This window comes from Nannospalax galili, unplaced genomic scaffold (genome assembly GCF_000622305.1).
Source record: "Nannospalax galili isolate Female #2095 unplaced genomic scaffold, S.galili_v1.0 scaffold2019, whole genome shotgun sequence".
NCBI lineage: Eukaryota > Metazoa > Chordata > Mammalia > Rodentia > Spalacidae > Nannospalax > Nannospalax galili.
Window position 1 is genome coordinate 559,912 of NW_008342625.1, and position 15,712 is coordinate 575,623.

Genomic DNA, 15,712 nt, shown 5'->3' on the forward strand with positions numbered 1-15,712 from the left:
GAGCATATGACCACCCACTCAATGAAGTCTACATTTGCCAGGTTCCCTAGAAATGTTATATTGCAGTTCTGGGAACTTCCTTAAGAGAAATGGCTGTCTTTTGCTCCTTTTCCTACAATTTCAGAGAACAGAACACTGAAGGTTGTTGGGCTGGAAAAACTAGTTGCCTCTGAACTTTGTTAACATGGGGAGAAATAAACCCAATCTTGTACAACCACCCAATATGGGACTTACAATCACACCCAAACATAACCCTGGTAAATTCAGAGGTTATGCAATATTTCTAACATTATTTCTCTGAAGCATTTCTAAATTTCATATTCCTATTTTGGACAGTATCATGTTATATTTGAATTAAAGAACTTTTTTTTTTTTTTTTGGTCTTTTTGAGACAGAGTCTCCCTGTAGCTCCAGCTGCCTGGAACTCACTCTGTAGACCACGCTGGCCTCGAACTCACAGAGATCCGCCTGTCTCTGTCTCCCCAGTGCTGGGATTAAAGGCATGCGCCACCATGCCCAGCGCATTAAAGAACTTTTTATACTTTGGTTTTTTTTTCGGTCTTTCTGAGACAGTGTCTCTGTAGCCCCAGCTGTCCTGGAACTCACTATGGAGACCAGGCTGGTCCTGAACTCACATAGATCCGCCTGCCTCTGCCTCCCGAGTGCACTACCATGCCCGGCTATACTTTCTTATATAGTGATTAGATAACCATCTCAGTAATTAGTCCATACACTTAGGATAGGTATTGAGGGGCAGGCGTGGGGGTGTATACATCTTCTCAGAAAGATGGGAGGCTCAGTTAGAAGGATCTCGAGTCCTTGGATCTGAAGTGAGACCCTGTCACAAAAGAAACATCTCCAACCAGCGCTTCACTTCACCTCGTTTTCAGGCCTGGCCTGTAGTAGCCTCTTAATTCTTCTGCTTCCCCTGTGCTATGAAATGGTTACGGTGGACAAAGAGGAGACGGGATCAACAATTTGAAGGATCCACAAGTGATACATATATGATTTGGGACTCTCCTCACCTGTGACTCTAATAAAAGTGAGTAAAGAGCATGCAAATCAAACACAGAAAATGAGATGGGCCAAGAGTGGAGTGAAGAGCCTGTGGGACAAGAGGGAGCACTTTTCTTGACAGCCTAAGTGTTCCGGTTCTTGACCAAGACCCCACGGAGGATTCCCGAGTCTCTGGCTTTTTACCTTGGCCTTCTCAAAGTCCAGGTCTTTGCCGATGGTGGTGAGCAGTCGACACAAGCACTCCAGGGACTCCTCGTCATGGTTCTTCAGCAGCTTCACCACGCAGTCATGCATGATGGCTTCTGTCAGCATTTTGAGTTTAAAGAGCTCCCCGATAAACTTGATGTTGCCGATGGACCTCCGCCGGGCTTTGTCCTTGGCTTCTTCCAGCTCATCGTGCAGCCTGGTTCTCTCCTCTGGCTGTGGTATAGGAAGGAGTGACAGCAGCTCAGATGCTGGAGCTCATGGCATCTGAGAACCTGACACAGCACTGATGGGCCTAACTCCTCAGAAAAAGAACCACAACGAAAAGTTTGCATCTACCCAGACTCCACGAGTCTAGCACCCTCTCAAAAGTCCAAGGTGAGACTGAATTCTTGGGGTGGAGGATTAAGACCCCCTAATATGTGGAAGTTAAGGGACTAAAGCATTCTCCTTAAGACTAAAATATGGCAGAAGTCTCTCTCTCTCTCTCTCTCTCTCTCTCTCTCTCTCTCTCTCTCTCTCACACACACACACACACACATACACATATACACACACACCCTAAAAAAGGCCACAGGTCCTCCTAGGGTGCTGGTAACAGGCCATATGAAAATTCTACTTGACGTGCATAGTGCCTCTCTGTGAAAGTACTCACCACACTGGCAGCCTCGAGTTCCTTCTGCTTTTTCTCGAAGACATCATCATCTGCTTTATCTTTTTCAAACTCCTTCTGGCAGCGGTTTAGCAGCAGCTTCCGGAAGTTCACTGTGTTGCCAGGCTTGTCTGTCATGGGAACTTTCAGCTGCAGCCAGATAGGAAAATGCAAAGGCAGCAGGTTATTGAATGCTGAATGAAACACAGGCAGACATTCCACAAAATGCAGACAGCTTAGCTTCAGTCATCCCCATGATGCAATGGAAAGGTATCTTTGTATCTTATGCAGAAAAGATACACAGTCTCACACACACGAACTCTGTTTTTATGGTTAGGCTTTGGCTGACTTAGAAGCAATGACCCTGCACATACCTAGACTTTTTTTTTTTTTTTGTCTTTTTTGAGACAGGGTCTCCCTGGAGCCCCAGCTGTCCTGGAACTCACTATGTAGACCAGGTTGGCCTTGAACTCACAGAGATCTGCCTGCCTCTGCCTCCCAAGTGCTGGGATTAAAGGCGTGCGCCACCATGGCCGGCCATACCTAGACTTTTTTTAAACTAAGAAGAGCTAACACTTTATTATTATTGTGTGTTGGTATGATGAGCGTGTGGACACCTGAGGACAACTTTCAGGAGTTGGTTTTCTCCTCCAGCCATGGGTTTAGGGATTGAACTCAGGTCATAAGGCTTGTGTGGCAGGCACCTTTATTTACTGGGCTATCTCACCACCTCTTTACTTATGTTTTGAAAGGGTCTCATGTATCCCAGGCAGGTCTCAAACTAGCTCTGTAGCTGAGGATGACCTTGAATCCTTCTGTCTCCACCCTGCAAGTGCTAGGATTACAAGAGCGCACTACCACTCTGAGTTCTTTGTGGTGCTGGGGATCAAACCCAGGGCTATGTGCATGCTAGGCAGAACCCTACCCCTTTCTTTCTTTTTTCTTCTTTTAAATAAACTAATTTAAAGAAATAAACATAAGACAGAGAAAATTTTCTTTTCTTTTTTCATTATTTTTATTTTATGTGTATGAGTGTATTGCCTGCATGTACGTGAGTGCACCTATGTCACAGAGTTCAGAAAAGGGTGTTGGATTCCCCTGGAACTGGAGTTAAGGAAGGTTTGTATCCACCATGCGGGTACTGGGAATAGGACCTGGGTCCTCTGCAAGAACAGTCAGTGCTCTAAACTGCTGAGCCATCTCTCTAGCCCTGAGACAGGGAAAAATTTCATGGCCAAGGGAAAACTTTTAATAGAAGGTGGGATCTTTGCATGCATGAGAGAGAGAGAGAGAGAGAGAGAGAGAGAGAGAGAGAGAGAGAGAGAGGTGGAGGAGGATTTCATTTGAAGACTTTTGATACACCTTTTATGAGAAGGTCCTAACTCTGTAAAGCTAGTACTCAATAAGATCTTCAATACAGGAGGATGTGCATTTATTATGTATTTTAATTGGGAGGGAGTATCATACTATGTAGCCCAGGATGGCTCTGAACTTGCTATGTAGCCCAACCTACTCTTGAATTTGCAGTCTTCCTAACAGCCTCCTGCAGCATGTGCCAGAACACCTAGCTTTCTTATGTGACAAAAGAGTAATTTTCTTCAAGTTTGGCCTGATGATCAGTCATTCTTGAAACATCTGACACGAGAAAGACTAGAGTGGATGGGAAGGCAGTGTAGAGGCAAATGCTCAGAGTTTGCTCAAGTTTTAGCAACACCCAATCATAACTGCTTTCTAAAAACTACTATAGCTTATGTGTTTGGTGTTACTTACATGCAAACACAGACCTGTTCTTATGAACGTATCTAGAAACCAAAGAAAGCAGATTGTAACACTGATTCTAAAAAAAATAATCTCTTTCACAGATGAAATCCTGCTGAATCGTGTAACATGCCTGAAATAATAAATAGTCTGGCCCTAGGCTGAGTGAATTAAAAATAAGAAGTTCTCTGTTTTTTGCTGTTGTTTTAGAGACAGGGCTCAGTAGCTTGGGCAGGCCTAGAACTCATTATGGAGCCTAGGCTGGTCTCAGATCTGGACCCTGCTGCTTCCTCTACCTCAGCACTGGGACTGCAGGTGTATGCTAGCCCAACAAGCTGATTTATTTATTTTTTTTGGCTGTAGTGAGGATTGAACCCGAGGCCTCATACAAGCTATGCAAGTACTATACCATCGAGCTCCATCCCCAGCCTAGGATATACTATATTTGCATTTATAAAATGTTTTCAGGCTTCAGAGATGGCTCAAAGGTTAAGGGCATAGACTAGGCATGTAAAGGAGCCACACTGCCAGTATCCACATTGGGTGGCTCACAACTGCCTGTAATTACACAGGGATCTGATGACTCTGTCCTTGCTGGGTGTCTGCATCACATGTATACACTCACATGCACTCAAATAATTACAAATAATAAAAACTGAAATTTAAAAAAACCCATTTTTATTAGATAGCCCTGACTGTCCTGGAACTTGCAGTGAAACTCCTGCCTGTGCTCACAGGAGTTATGGGAGTACCACAGTAGGTTTTACTTTTTATTTATTTAATTTTGAGATAGGATCTCTTATAGTCCAGGCTGGCCCTGAACTCCTGATCCTGCTGCTTCACCATCTCAGATATGCTACCATGTCTGGCTCACAATAATCCTAACTAGAGGGAGGACTCTTGAGAGCTGTGATGCTGAAACGTGCTTATGCTCTCTGCAATGTACAAAAGATCATTTAACTTACATTCCAACCAACCCAGGGGCAGATGTTATGTCATACATCCAGCAGGAAACAGTAACTCAGGAAGCAGGAAACATCAGGAACTAAATTTTCAGATAAATACAGAAAAACTACTATAACCCTCTTAAGTTCAGGTCACACAAATATAAGCAACTGTGGCCAGGCCTACTCCAGGCCTTCAAGAAGAGAAATGTGGGCACACCTGTTGTGGCACATGCCTGTGATCCCAACACTTGAAAGGTGGTGACAGGAGGATCGGGAGTTCAAAGTCATTCTTTTTTTTGTTTTTTTGAGACAGGGTCTCGGAACTCACTATGTAGACCAGGCGGGCCTTGAACTCACAGAGATCGCCTGTCTCTGCCTCCCAAGTGCTGGGATTAAAGGCGTGCGCCACGACGCCTGGCTCAAAGTCATTCTTACATAGTGAGTTTGAAGTCAGCCTGGACTACATGGAACTCTGCCTTAAACAACAATACAAACTTTCTTTTTAAAGGAAGAGAAATGTTATATGAAAGGAAAGATTTTCCAAAGCAAAAGTCATAACAAGACCATGACTTTTTTTTTTTTTTTTGGTTTTTTTGAGACGGTCTCCCTGTAGCCCCAGCTGTCCTGGAACTCACTATATAGATCAGGCTGGCCTTGAACTCACTGAGATCTGCCTGCCTCTGCCTCCCAAGTGCTGGGACTACAGGTGTGCGCCACCACGCCCGGAAAGACCATGACTTTTATAGGACACCAAACCCATGACGATGCATTAAGAAATATAGCACAACCAAAATGTACACCCAACAGGCTGGTATAAGAGAATACTAATGTGACAAGATTCTAGAACTATCTCAAGGTTCTAAATTTTCCTACTTTTATCCAATTTATTGTACAAGAAGACAAGTAAAACAGGGCCCGACTCAGCTTCTCAACGTATCTACCAGCATCCACTACATAAAGCGCAAAACTGACTGAATCGGGAAAGACAGCCTGGTGGTACCTGGTGCTGCCCAACCCTCAGCCCAGCTCCCAGCACTTGCACCTTCAGCTACACGGTTGAGACTCTGTCTCAAAGACCCACCCTCATGCACAAAAAAAGTGAGGGTAGAACCTGGGCCACACGCTCTCAGCCCTTAATCGGTTGTTTCCTGTATCACATGTAGAAAATGTGGAAAACAACAATCCAAGCTACACAGTAAGAGGATAGAGTCAAAATAACTACCTCAATCCCCAAAGGTCAGGAAAATGAAAAAAAAGGGCAACTTTCAATGATTTAGGTGATAGGAAGAGACAGAAATCAGATGAGGGAGAGCTGGAGATGTGGCTCAGCAGTTAAGAGCACTTGCTGCTCTTCCCGAGAACCCAAGGTTGATTCTCAGCATCTGTACTGGGCAGTTAACAACTGCTTGTAACTGCAGTTCCAGAGGATCTGACACCCCTTCTGGCCTCCACAGGTACCCCCACACACGTGGCATACACTCAGAGACACACACACACACACATAAAAATAAATATTAACAAAATTAAAAACGGAGATGAGGCAAGGGTGAAGGCCCCAGCCCAAAGGCGGAAAGCTGTGCTGCAATCCCTGGGGAAGACTCTCAGGAATTCCTCTAACTCCTTTTGTGTAAGGATGGCTAGGTCAAGGATCCAAAGGTTTGCCACTTGCTATATACATAAAGGCAATTTTTTAAAACCAAGTTTCAGTTTCAATATCTAAAATAAGAGAGGCTTAGTGCCTGTATCCAACAGGGGAAGCAGCTTTGGGATGCAGTGAAGAATACTGTGTGGGAGCTCTTTAATGCATCACAGTAAAGTCGCAACCAGGATGTTAAGACTTCAGTGAGCTTCAGCCCCTTTATCTATAAGACACTATAATGACTACAGAGTGAGAGATGCTGAAAAACAGCTGTTGATGTGGTTGGGGATAATTGGAAGCCTGGCACTGCCAAGTAACATTGGCTAGGCTATTATTTAGTTTTCACCAAATCTGTTTCGTTCACAAATAGAGATAACATCTGTTAGGACTGGTGAGAAAACTATATAGTAAAGCAAAGACTAGTGGCCTGTACATAGTTAGGGTCCAAGAGACAACAAATATAGCCATAACAGGTGAGGCCATGTGTAAAAGGCTTATGCTTAAAAATTAAGAGTAAATTATTAATAATAGTTATCAAAGAGAGAATATAATGTTAGCTCACGAGGCAGTAAGGAAAGAATCAGAAGAAAACAAGAGTGAGCATTTGTTATTGCTAAAGAAGGTCAAGGAAATTTTCATGTGTGGGGCATAAAGAACATGTGTTTTTAGATACATTCCCCAGGGAAGTATTAAAACAGTTACTACATGTTAGAAAGAACGATCCCTCAAGGAGAGGCTGTCTAGCTACATAGCTGCCTCAAGATTTGTTTTGGAACATGACCTTCATGTCCTCTGGAGACGATGACAGGGCTGTGGAAACAGGGTAGTAAGAAGGTCATCTCTGAGAGCAGTGATTCATGGTAAATTTTAGTTAAAAATTTTTATTGCCTTTATTTTGTGTTTGTGTGTGTATATGCATGGAGGGGATCAAGCACATTCGAAGTGGAGGTCAGAGGACAGCTTGAGGGAGTTGATTCTTTCCTTTGGGGACTGAACTCGGGTGGCTAGGCCTGCACACCAAGTGTCTTTACTCATTGAATCATTTTGTAAGCACTTTCTTTAGTTCTTAAGATATGATAAAATCGGCCAGGCATGGTGGCACATGCCTTTAGTCCCAGTACTTGGGAGGCAGAGGCAGGAGGATCTCTGTGAGTTTGAGGCCAACTGGGTTTACATAGTGAATTCCAGGCCAGCTGTGGCTGCAGGAAGACCCTGTCTCAAAAAAAAAAGAAAAAAAAAGAGAAAAAAAGAAAGAAAGAAAGAAAGAAAGAAAGAAAGAAAGAAAGAAAGAAAGAAAGAAAGGATAAAATCAACAGGATTATAATATTAATAAATCAACAAGTACTACTTGATGGGCACTGGTTGGTCAGGAAATGCAGTGACATCACTTAGTTCAGACAGAACATGAGGGAGGAGAGCATGAAGTCCCACAGGCTGCTACAATAAAATGCTACAGACTGGGCGCCTGAACAACAGACATGTCTTTCTCAGTTCTGTAGATGGAGACGTCCCAAGTCAAGATGTTTGGCTCATCTGGTTCTTGCTGAGGACCCTCCTAAAGACAGCAGTCTTCTAACTGCATTCCTGCACAGCAGAAGCAGCTCTACTGTCTGTTCCTCAAGTCCAAGCACTAACCAGATCACAGGTTTTGCCACCATGATCTCACCTAAACCCAATTTCTTGGCAAAGGCCCCACGTCCACCATCAAACTGAGAGCTACAGCCTCAAACTATGTCTTTTGATGGGGACACAGACACTGGATTCCTAACTGTGGACAAGGCAGATACTTACAAATGTGTCATGAAGAACAAGAGCAAAGATGACATGACAGCAGAACAGTCTTTGCCAACAGTCACCTCACAGCTGCCCAGGAGCAGAAGCAAGGGGCATGTGCGCTTTGTTTTTTTAATCTTAATATGCAGCTCCAACTGCCTAGAACTCCCTATGTACATCAGATGGGCCTCAAACTCAGAGAGATCTGCCTACCTCTGCCTCTGCCTCCTGAGTGTTGGGATTAAAGGCATGTGCTAGCATGCCTATTTATGGGTAAAGAGATGATTTTTTATTCTCAAGGAGCAAAGCCGTCATCAGAAACATTCTAGTAAGGCTTCTTGGTAAGGAGGATTTACAAAAATTTCTACCCTTTAATTGTAAACTGACAGTGTTGCATTACTTAGTGAGATGAAGGCTGTCCACATGGATGTCAGTCAACAATCCTGAACATGAGTGTTTGTCAGGTAGTCAATTCCTGTAAGTAAAGGACTTGTACTGCTGACTTACATGTTAAATGTGGAGAACGGACCTCTGTCTCCAAAAGGATCAAGTTTGAGAGAATCATGAATGGATGTGTGATAATTACTGTACTCAAATACACCCAGAAAATGGAAGGACGATTGTGTACCATGTTCATGATTTTCAGTGCTGTCTCAACACAAAGGCTAGTAGTGTTAACTTGTAGCCCAGCAATCATTTTCCCACAAAGCATAGGCTAGTCTGAAGTAAAAGTCTTTACAATAACTAGTCTAATGCAAGTAAATAACAGTTCTGTGCTAATTCTAAAACCAGCCTTATCGTTCAGATTACTCTGAAACGTGAATAGCAATCGATCAGCTAGGTGCAGCAGCACATGCCTTTAATGCCAGCACTTGGGAGCAGAGGCATGCAAATCTCTGTGAGATGGAAGCCAACCTGGTCTACATAGCAAGTCCCAGGCCAGCTGGGGCTACAGGGAGGCTGTCCCAAACAAATAAAGAAAACAAAAACAAAAAACCAGCCAATCTTTCAAATGCAACTCCTCGGTCTACAACAACCCACTATCTTCTCTCAGGTCTGTGTCCTGACCAGTAATCATCTGCTGAACACAAGTGAGAAAAAGCATCTCTACCAGCTACACCCAGAGAGGAGATGTGCAGAGGGATGAGCACAGGTAAGAAAGCCAAAGCTACTTCTGTAGTGCACTGCGCAAGGTGCAAATCCCTCCACCAGCCACATACTTGTGTGTGTGTGTGTGTGTGTGTGTGTGTGTGTTGGAAAGAGAATCTTTCTATAGTCCAGGCTGATCCTCAACTCATGACTGTCCTGTCTCAGCTTCCTGAGTGCTGGGATGACAGGTGTGCACTAGCAGACGTGGTTTCCCATGTATGATTAACTGTCTGTGGTCCCCCCACCCCCCACGTATGTGCTCTTTCCTCTCCATCACATCATTCTTTTCATGTTTTGCTTTAAGCTGTAAAAGGACACAGAGCATGTCTTTTTGAGACAGGGTCTCCCTATAGCCCAGCTGACCTGGAACTCACTATGTAGACCAGGCTGGCCTTGAACCACAGAGATCTGCCTGCCTCTGTCTCCGAGTGCTGGGACTAAAGGCGTGCTCCACCACACCCAGCTGTCTTGTTCTTTATGCTCGAGGTTTGTGTACCTGCCAAAGAGGAGACAGAATACAATAGAAATTCTTACAAGTCCTGAGAGAAATTCTTTCAAGTTGGTTATTTCATTTTTTCTCTTCTGATTTTCTTTTTGAGGCAGGCTCTTATGTATCACAGGCTAGTCTAGAGCTTGGCTATCGGCTGATGGCCCTGAACTTCTGATCCTCCTGCTTCTATCACCCAAGCCCTGGAATTACAGGCGTGTGCCACTATACCTGGCTCCAAGTGCTCACTCTTTCATTCAGCCATGATTCCCTTGCACATACAACACAGGGCTGCAAATTTCCAGCTATCCTCCTGCCTATGCTTCCAGAGTGCTGGGATTACAGGAGTGAGCTACCATGCCGGGCAAATAGGTTTATTTATTCATTTTTGAGACAGATCTTGCTATATAGCCCAGGCTAGTCTCAAATGAGACAAAACTTCTGCCTCTACCTAAAAATTGCATTTAGGTGCAGCTGTCTACAGGGTATTTCTCTTCAATTTTTTCCCCACTTGCCACTTATTTCACAGGGTCTTGAGTGTTAAATTCTAGTAAAATCCTTTATTATCTGCAAAGAGGGTCTTGCAGGCTTCTCTAGTCATTTCTAGATGAACTGGGAGAAAAAGTATTGTACAGAAGCATTAATCAATCAATCTCCCCTCTCTCCCACCCTCCCTTGACAGGGTCTCACTGTGTGTGTGGATGACATTTACAATATAGACACGTTCTGGACAAAAGACTTTTACTTAAACAATGTAACCAAAAATATAATCTTAACAAGCCTACTAAGCCTGGAGCTCCTCTTCTGACCTAAAGTCTATAGCCTTAATCTCTCATGACCCTTCCTTGCCCTTGGTCCAGAATACTGTGTGAACTCATATGTGTACATGTTTACCATATCGAGAAAGCACTGGAAAAAGCCAGGCTATTCACTGGAAGCAATAAGAATATGAATATTACCATTTGTGTTGCAAACCGGGGATTAAACTGATGATGTCTGTCTGTGGTGTGTGCCATTCTAATCAGTGGGGTTAGGAGGGACAAGGTAAGGTCCACCTTCATTTCTCCATTTCAAGCTGGATATACTGTTTCAATAAAAGGAAGAATGAGTTCTTCTCTGGGAGCAAGGCTCCTGAGAGTGGTCTGAAGTAACAGGTGCTCAGAGCAGTTGGGTCCCCTCTGGCTAAAGTGGATACTAAGAGTCAGGTTGTTTTTATTCAAGCATTGCAGTACTATAGCTTCCATAGAAACTGCCACAACTATGTACCCTGGCTGTCCTAGAAAATGCTATGTACAGAGGCTGGCACATATGATGGTTTTACCTACATGTATGTGAGTGCACCCATGTTGTGCAATGCCCATGAAGGCCAGAAGAGGGCACTGGATTCCATGGAAGTAGAGTTACAGTTGTTAGCTATGATGTGGGTACTGGGAACCAAACTGCGGTCTTCTGCAAGAGCAGCCAGTGCTCTTAACTGCTGGGTCATCTCTCCAGCCCAACATTGTCATCTTGAAAATGAATTGGCTCAGCTTCATTATAAACTACAAAATAATATGGCACCAACTCAATGTATTCACTGCCCAAATCGTTCAAATCTTAAAATCTGCCCATATTTGTTTGAAATTTTTTGTTTTAAGCAACAGCAAAGTTCAAAAGTCCACACTGTTCCTGGGGTATTCTGTTTGGCTTTGTTTTTTGTTTCAACTTGTTACAGGTAGAAGTCTACACTAAACTTCAATGTTCACGAGGCTGGCCTGAATTCATGGCACTCCTCCTGTTTCTGCCTCCAAAATATGGACATTCTGGGCATGTGGCTGTAGCTTCAAGCTCCTCAGTGGACTTTTCTTTTGTTCTGTTTTTATGTCTTGCTAAACTTCTGCACCATGAAATATGATAAAGAAAATCCCTCCCAACACAACCAGGCACAGCACAAGACAGGGAAGACTATCTGTGTGTCTGGGTGTGGTGCCACCCCTGTGATCCCAGCACCTGGGGGGACTGAGGCAGGGGCATTGTTTTTAATGCTGACCTGAACTACACAGTGAGTTCAAGACTACCCTGGGCTACAAATACAGAACAAGATTCGGCTAAAAAGCAAGCAAGCAAGCATGTTTTGGGTTTGGCTTCCTTTGCTGAACCTTATTCCTGTCCATGCGATCTTCATTCAGGTTCACTGTCCCTGCATGAACACGCAAAAACGATCCAGCCCAATTTGTGCCATTTGGGACAGGGTCTCATGTAGCCAATCTGGCCTTGAACTTTCTGATCTTGTCTCTACTTCCCAAGCATGCCTCCATGTCTCATTCTATAGCCTCTTAAAATTACTATCTGCACCTGAATCCTCTCCTTGGAATTTCTCTGACTTTTGGTCTCTCTTTGATATTTCTATGGGCCCACCTTCCAGTTCAGCAGTCCATGCACTAAATTCTTTCTCCCGCTCTGTTTTTTTGTTTTGTTTTGTTTTGTTTTTGAGACAGGTCTCCCTGTAGCCCCAGCTGGCCTGGAACTCACTATGTAGACCAGGCTGGCCTCAAACTCACAGAGATCTGCCTGCCTCTGCCTCCCGAGTGCTGGGATTAAAGTATTTCTTAAATCTTATAAAAATAATGTTGTTGTGGGCCAGGCGTGGTGGCGCACACCTTTAATCCCAGGCAGGTGGATCTCTGTGAGTTCGAGGCCAGCCTGGTCTACATAGTGAATTCCAGGCCAGCTGTGGCTACAGGGAGACCCTGTCTCAAAAAGACAAAAACAAATAAACAAACAAACAAATCAATGTTGTTCTTAGATTTCTCATTTGGCCCTTTGGTGCATTTTCTGGTTACATGGCCCTGTCTTCATGAGCCTAAATGCAGTGTGCACAGCCACTAAAGGCCTGCGCCCATTGTCGAAACCATCTGGTCTCCACTTTTTGTCACTCACGGTGTTTATTTTTCTTGTGCAGCTGGACAGTTCCAATTATGTGCTGTAAATCTGATTTGGAAAATTGTGCACAGAAATAATCTGAATGAGTCCCTAAGAACAATTTCTTCTTGCTCCTGGAAAGTAGCTGAGGGGTTACCATCTGAAATCCCAATCAGCCCAACTGAACTGGGATTTGATGTTAAAACTACAGTTCTTGTGAGAACAAGCCTGTATCTGGGTGATGCTTTTTCTAAGCATTCAGTCCTTTGGGATGCTAGCCAACCATGTAGAAGGACATACTAGAACATCTATCACACATTTTGGGGGCCCTGTCCCAGCAAACCTTGAAAAGTGGCAATGACTTGTTTGCTTCCTCAAGGGGAAACTACACTGCAAATTTTACTTTCTAGGTTTTCCCACTTCACTAGGACTTAGTCTTAGTAATTCAATTTCTTTTATATCTCGGATACCTTCAACATTTTGTTAAATGATTTTTTTCTGGCGTATGGGTGTGTGACAAATGTATATACACAGGTGCGTGCATGCACATGTGGAGTCCTAAGGAGGGCCTTAAGTGTCCTGCTCTATATCTCTCTCTACTTATCCCCTGAGATGGAATCTCTCTCCTGAACCTGGAGCTGACTGGCAGCCAGCAGGCCCCAACATTCCTTCTGTCTCCCATCCCACCCTCAGCACCAGAGTTGCAAGAGCACTTATGGCCAAATCTAGTTTTTGACACAGCTGCTGGGATCTGAACTCAGGTCCTTGCAGCAAGCGTTTCGTGACAGAGGATCTCTCCAGCCCCTCTTCAAGACTGTTCAAATTGTTGTGGCGAGCCTGTGAAGCTGCCTTCATGAATTCCCTCCTGCATTTTTAGCAGAGGTCCCAATGCTGACAATGTGAAAACTGCCTTTTCTTAACTTCATTCTTCTTCCTTTACCTCACATTTGATGCTTACTATTCCCAATGCACATTTTGTGACATATTTAGTGAGTTAACCGTTTCAGTTTGCACATTACAAAGCTTCATTAAATGAGGTCATACTGTCCCCTTTCTGAGGCCAACTCAGGCTGAGAGATTTGGTACAACTTCATTAATGTTTTCATGTACATGCTTTGTGAGTGCAGGTGTGTACATGCCACTGCCCATGTGTGGAGGTCGGAGCAGAACCTCGGCTGCCATCCTGGCCTCCGGCTTGGAGCAGGGCTTCTTTGCTGTCCGCCACTGCATACCAAGGTGGCTCACGGCTTCCACGTTCTTACTGTCTATCCCCTCAGTGTCCTCCTCAGCTTTGCACTCGGGCTCTCCTAGGAAGCTAGGACTCTGTTCCCTTGCTGCCATTTAATTTCAGCCTCATTAAATCAGGCCCGAAGAGAACAGATCATGAAATTTGGTATATCTAACAAATGAGGTTTTTTTTCCCTCCTGTGGCCAATATATCTGTTATACAAATATTTTGAAAGGAAAAAAGCGTGTTTTCTTTAGTATGTGATACAACTTTGGGGAATTTGTACTGAAAGAAAACCTCCCAAATATAAGGGAAAATGTTCTTCCTTTCTTCCTGTTTTCTTTCCCTTTCTCTCATCCTTCCTTTCCTTCCTTCTTTCCTTTCCTTTTTTTGGGATACAGTCTCACTATATAACCCAGACTGATCTTAAACTTGAGATTCCTTGGAGTCCTCATGTGGGCTGTAGGTGTGGGCCACCGTGTCCATCTGGGATAAGTATTCTTAGACATTTATTGCAACATTTCTTGTAGTTGCAAAAAAGCAGAACTAAACACAGAAATGAAGAGTAGGGACTTAAAAATTATGGTATGTACATATTATTAAATATTATACAACCATAGAAAAAGTGTAGGAAACAGCTATCTATAATGACCAAGTAGGCTAACCAAAGCATTAAGTGGGAAAAAAACCACATTGAAAACCAATTTATATGATATAATTCAATTAGAGCAAATAAATAAAAAGACCAACAAAAACAAACAAAAAGCTGGTCTTGTCACATATGCTGGATGAAAACAGCAGACAAAAACATTTGCCCTGATGACCGGAGTTTGATTTCTACACCCCATGGTGGAGGGAGAGAGCCAACTTCTGAAAGTTTTCCTCTGACGTCCCACATTTAAGCCTGGGCACATGTGCACCCACATTACACACATATAGTGCCCCTTCACAAACAATAATAATAAATAAAATTTATAGAATTAAAGAAAATTCACAAATCAGGAGTGTGCACTGAAGTGTGGTTCAGAAGACCTAAGTTCTATTCCTGTGTTGTGAGCAGCACTAAAGGCCATGAGAAAAACTCACTTTGCTTCTAGATAGCTACCCCATACCAGAAGGTAATATGAGAAGTGACCGAGCTAAACAGCCCTGGACTTCATTTTGAACAATGCTACTTACTAGTCACATGACCTTGGGTAAGGAATATCCCCAAAGCCTTAGCTTTCTGACTCAAGAAAGTGACGCTAACAATGCTTTTCACTTGCACAGGAAGCAGCTGCCCATTTTGTAAGGTGGCAGGTGCTACACAGATGGGTCCGTCATGGGCATGCTCATTCACAGCTGGCATTAGAGACCTCCATGATCTCCACCCAGTCTCCACTACAAATACAACTTCAATTTATTTATGGCTTGCTATGGGCAAAACACTCAGCTAGGAACTCAGTTAATCTCATTTAATTTTATCCTTACGATACCATAAATTGTATGACTTAACCTTATTTTCTGGAGTAAAAACTAGAAGATTAAAGAGATCAGTCACTATTCTCTTTATTTGTCCATTTACTTTCAGGCTGGGGAACTGAACTCTAGTAACAATTCTAAGGTTATAAACCTAACAAGCTGCAGTGTCCGAATATGAAGTTTAATTTTAAAGTTCAAATTTTAGTTGCTGGTCATGGTGGCACACACCTTTAATACCAGCACTTGGAAAACAAAGGCAGGCGGATCTCTGTGAGTTCAAGATCTGCCAGATCTACATAGCCAGTTCCAGGCCAGCTGGGGCTACAGGGAGACCCTGCCTTAAAAAAAAAAATTTCCACCAGGTGTGGTGGCGCACGCCTTTAATCCCAGCACTCGGGAGGCAGAGGCAGGTGGATCTCTGTGAGTTCCAAGCCAGCCTGGTCTACACAGTGAGTTCCAGGACAGCTGGGGCTACAAGGAGACCATCTCACAAAAC

General features: G+C 43.6%; 1 protein-coding gene across 17 annotated transcripts in view; it reads right to left on the bottom strand.

Annotated features, from left to right (window-relative positions):
- Positions 1–15,712, bottom strand: part of Eif4g3 (eukaryotic translation initiation factor 4 gamma 3) — a 327,817-nt gene that overhangs the window by 49,106 nt on the left and 262,999 nt on the right. For all 17 annotated transcript variants that reach the window (XM_029566179.1, XM_008838616.3, XM_029566184.1 and 14 more), the window contains 2 exons: positions 1,877–2,023; positions 1,201–1,437 (listed from right to left, as the gene is read on the bottom strand). In XM_029566179.1, coding sequence (XP_029422039.1) covers positions 1,201–1,437; positions 1,877–2,023 — 384 coding nt within the window. The remainder of the gene's footprint in view (positions 1–1,200; positions 1,438–1,876; positions 2,024–15,712) is intronic.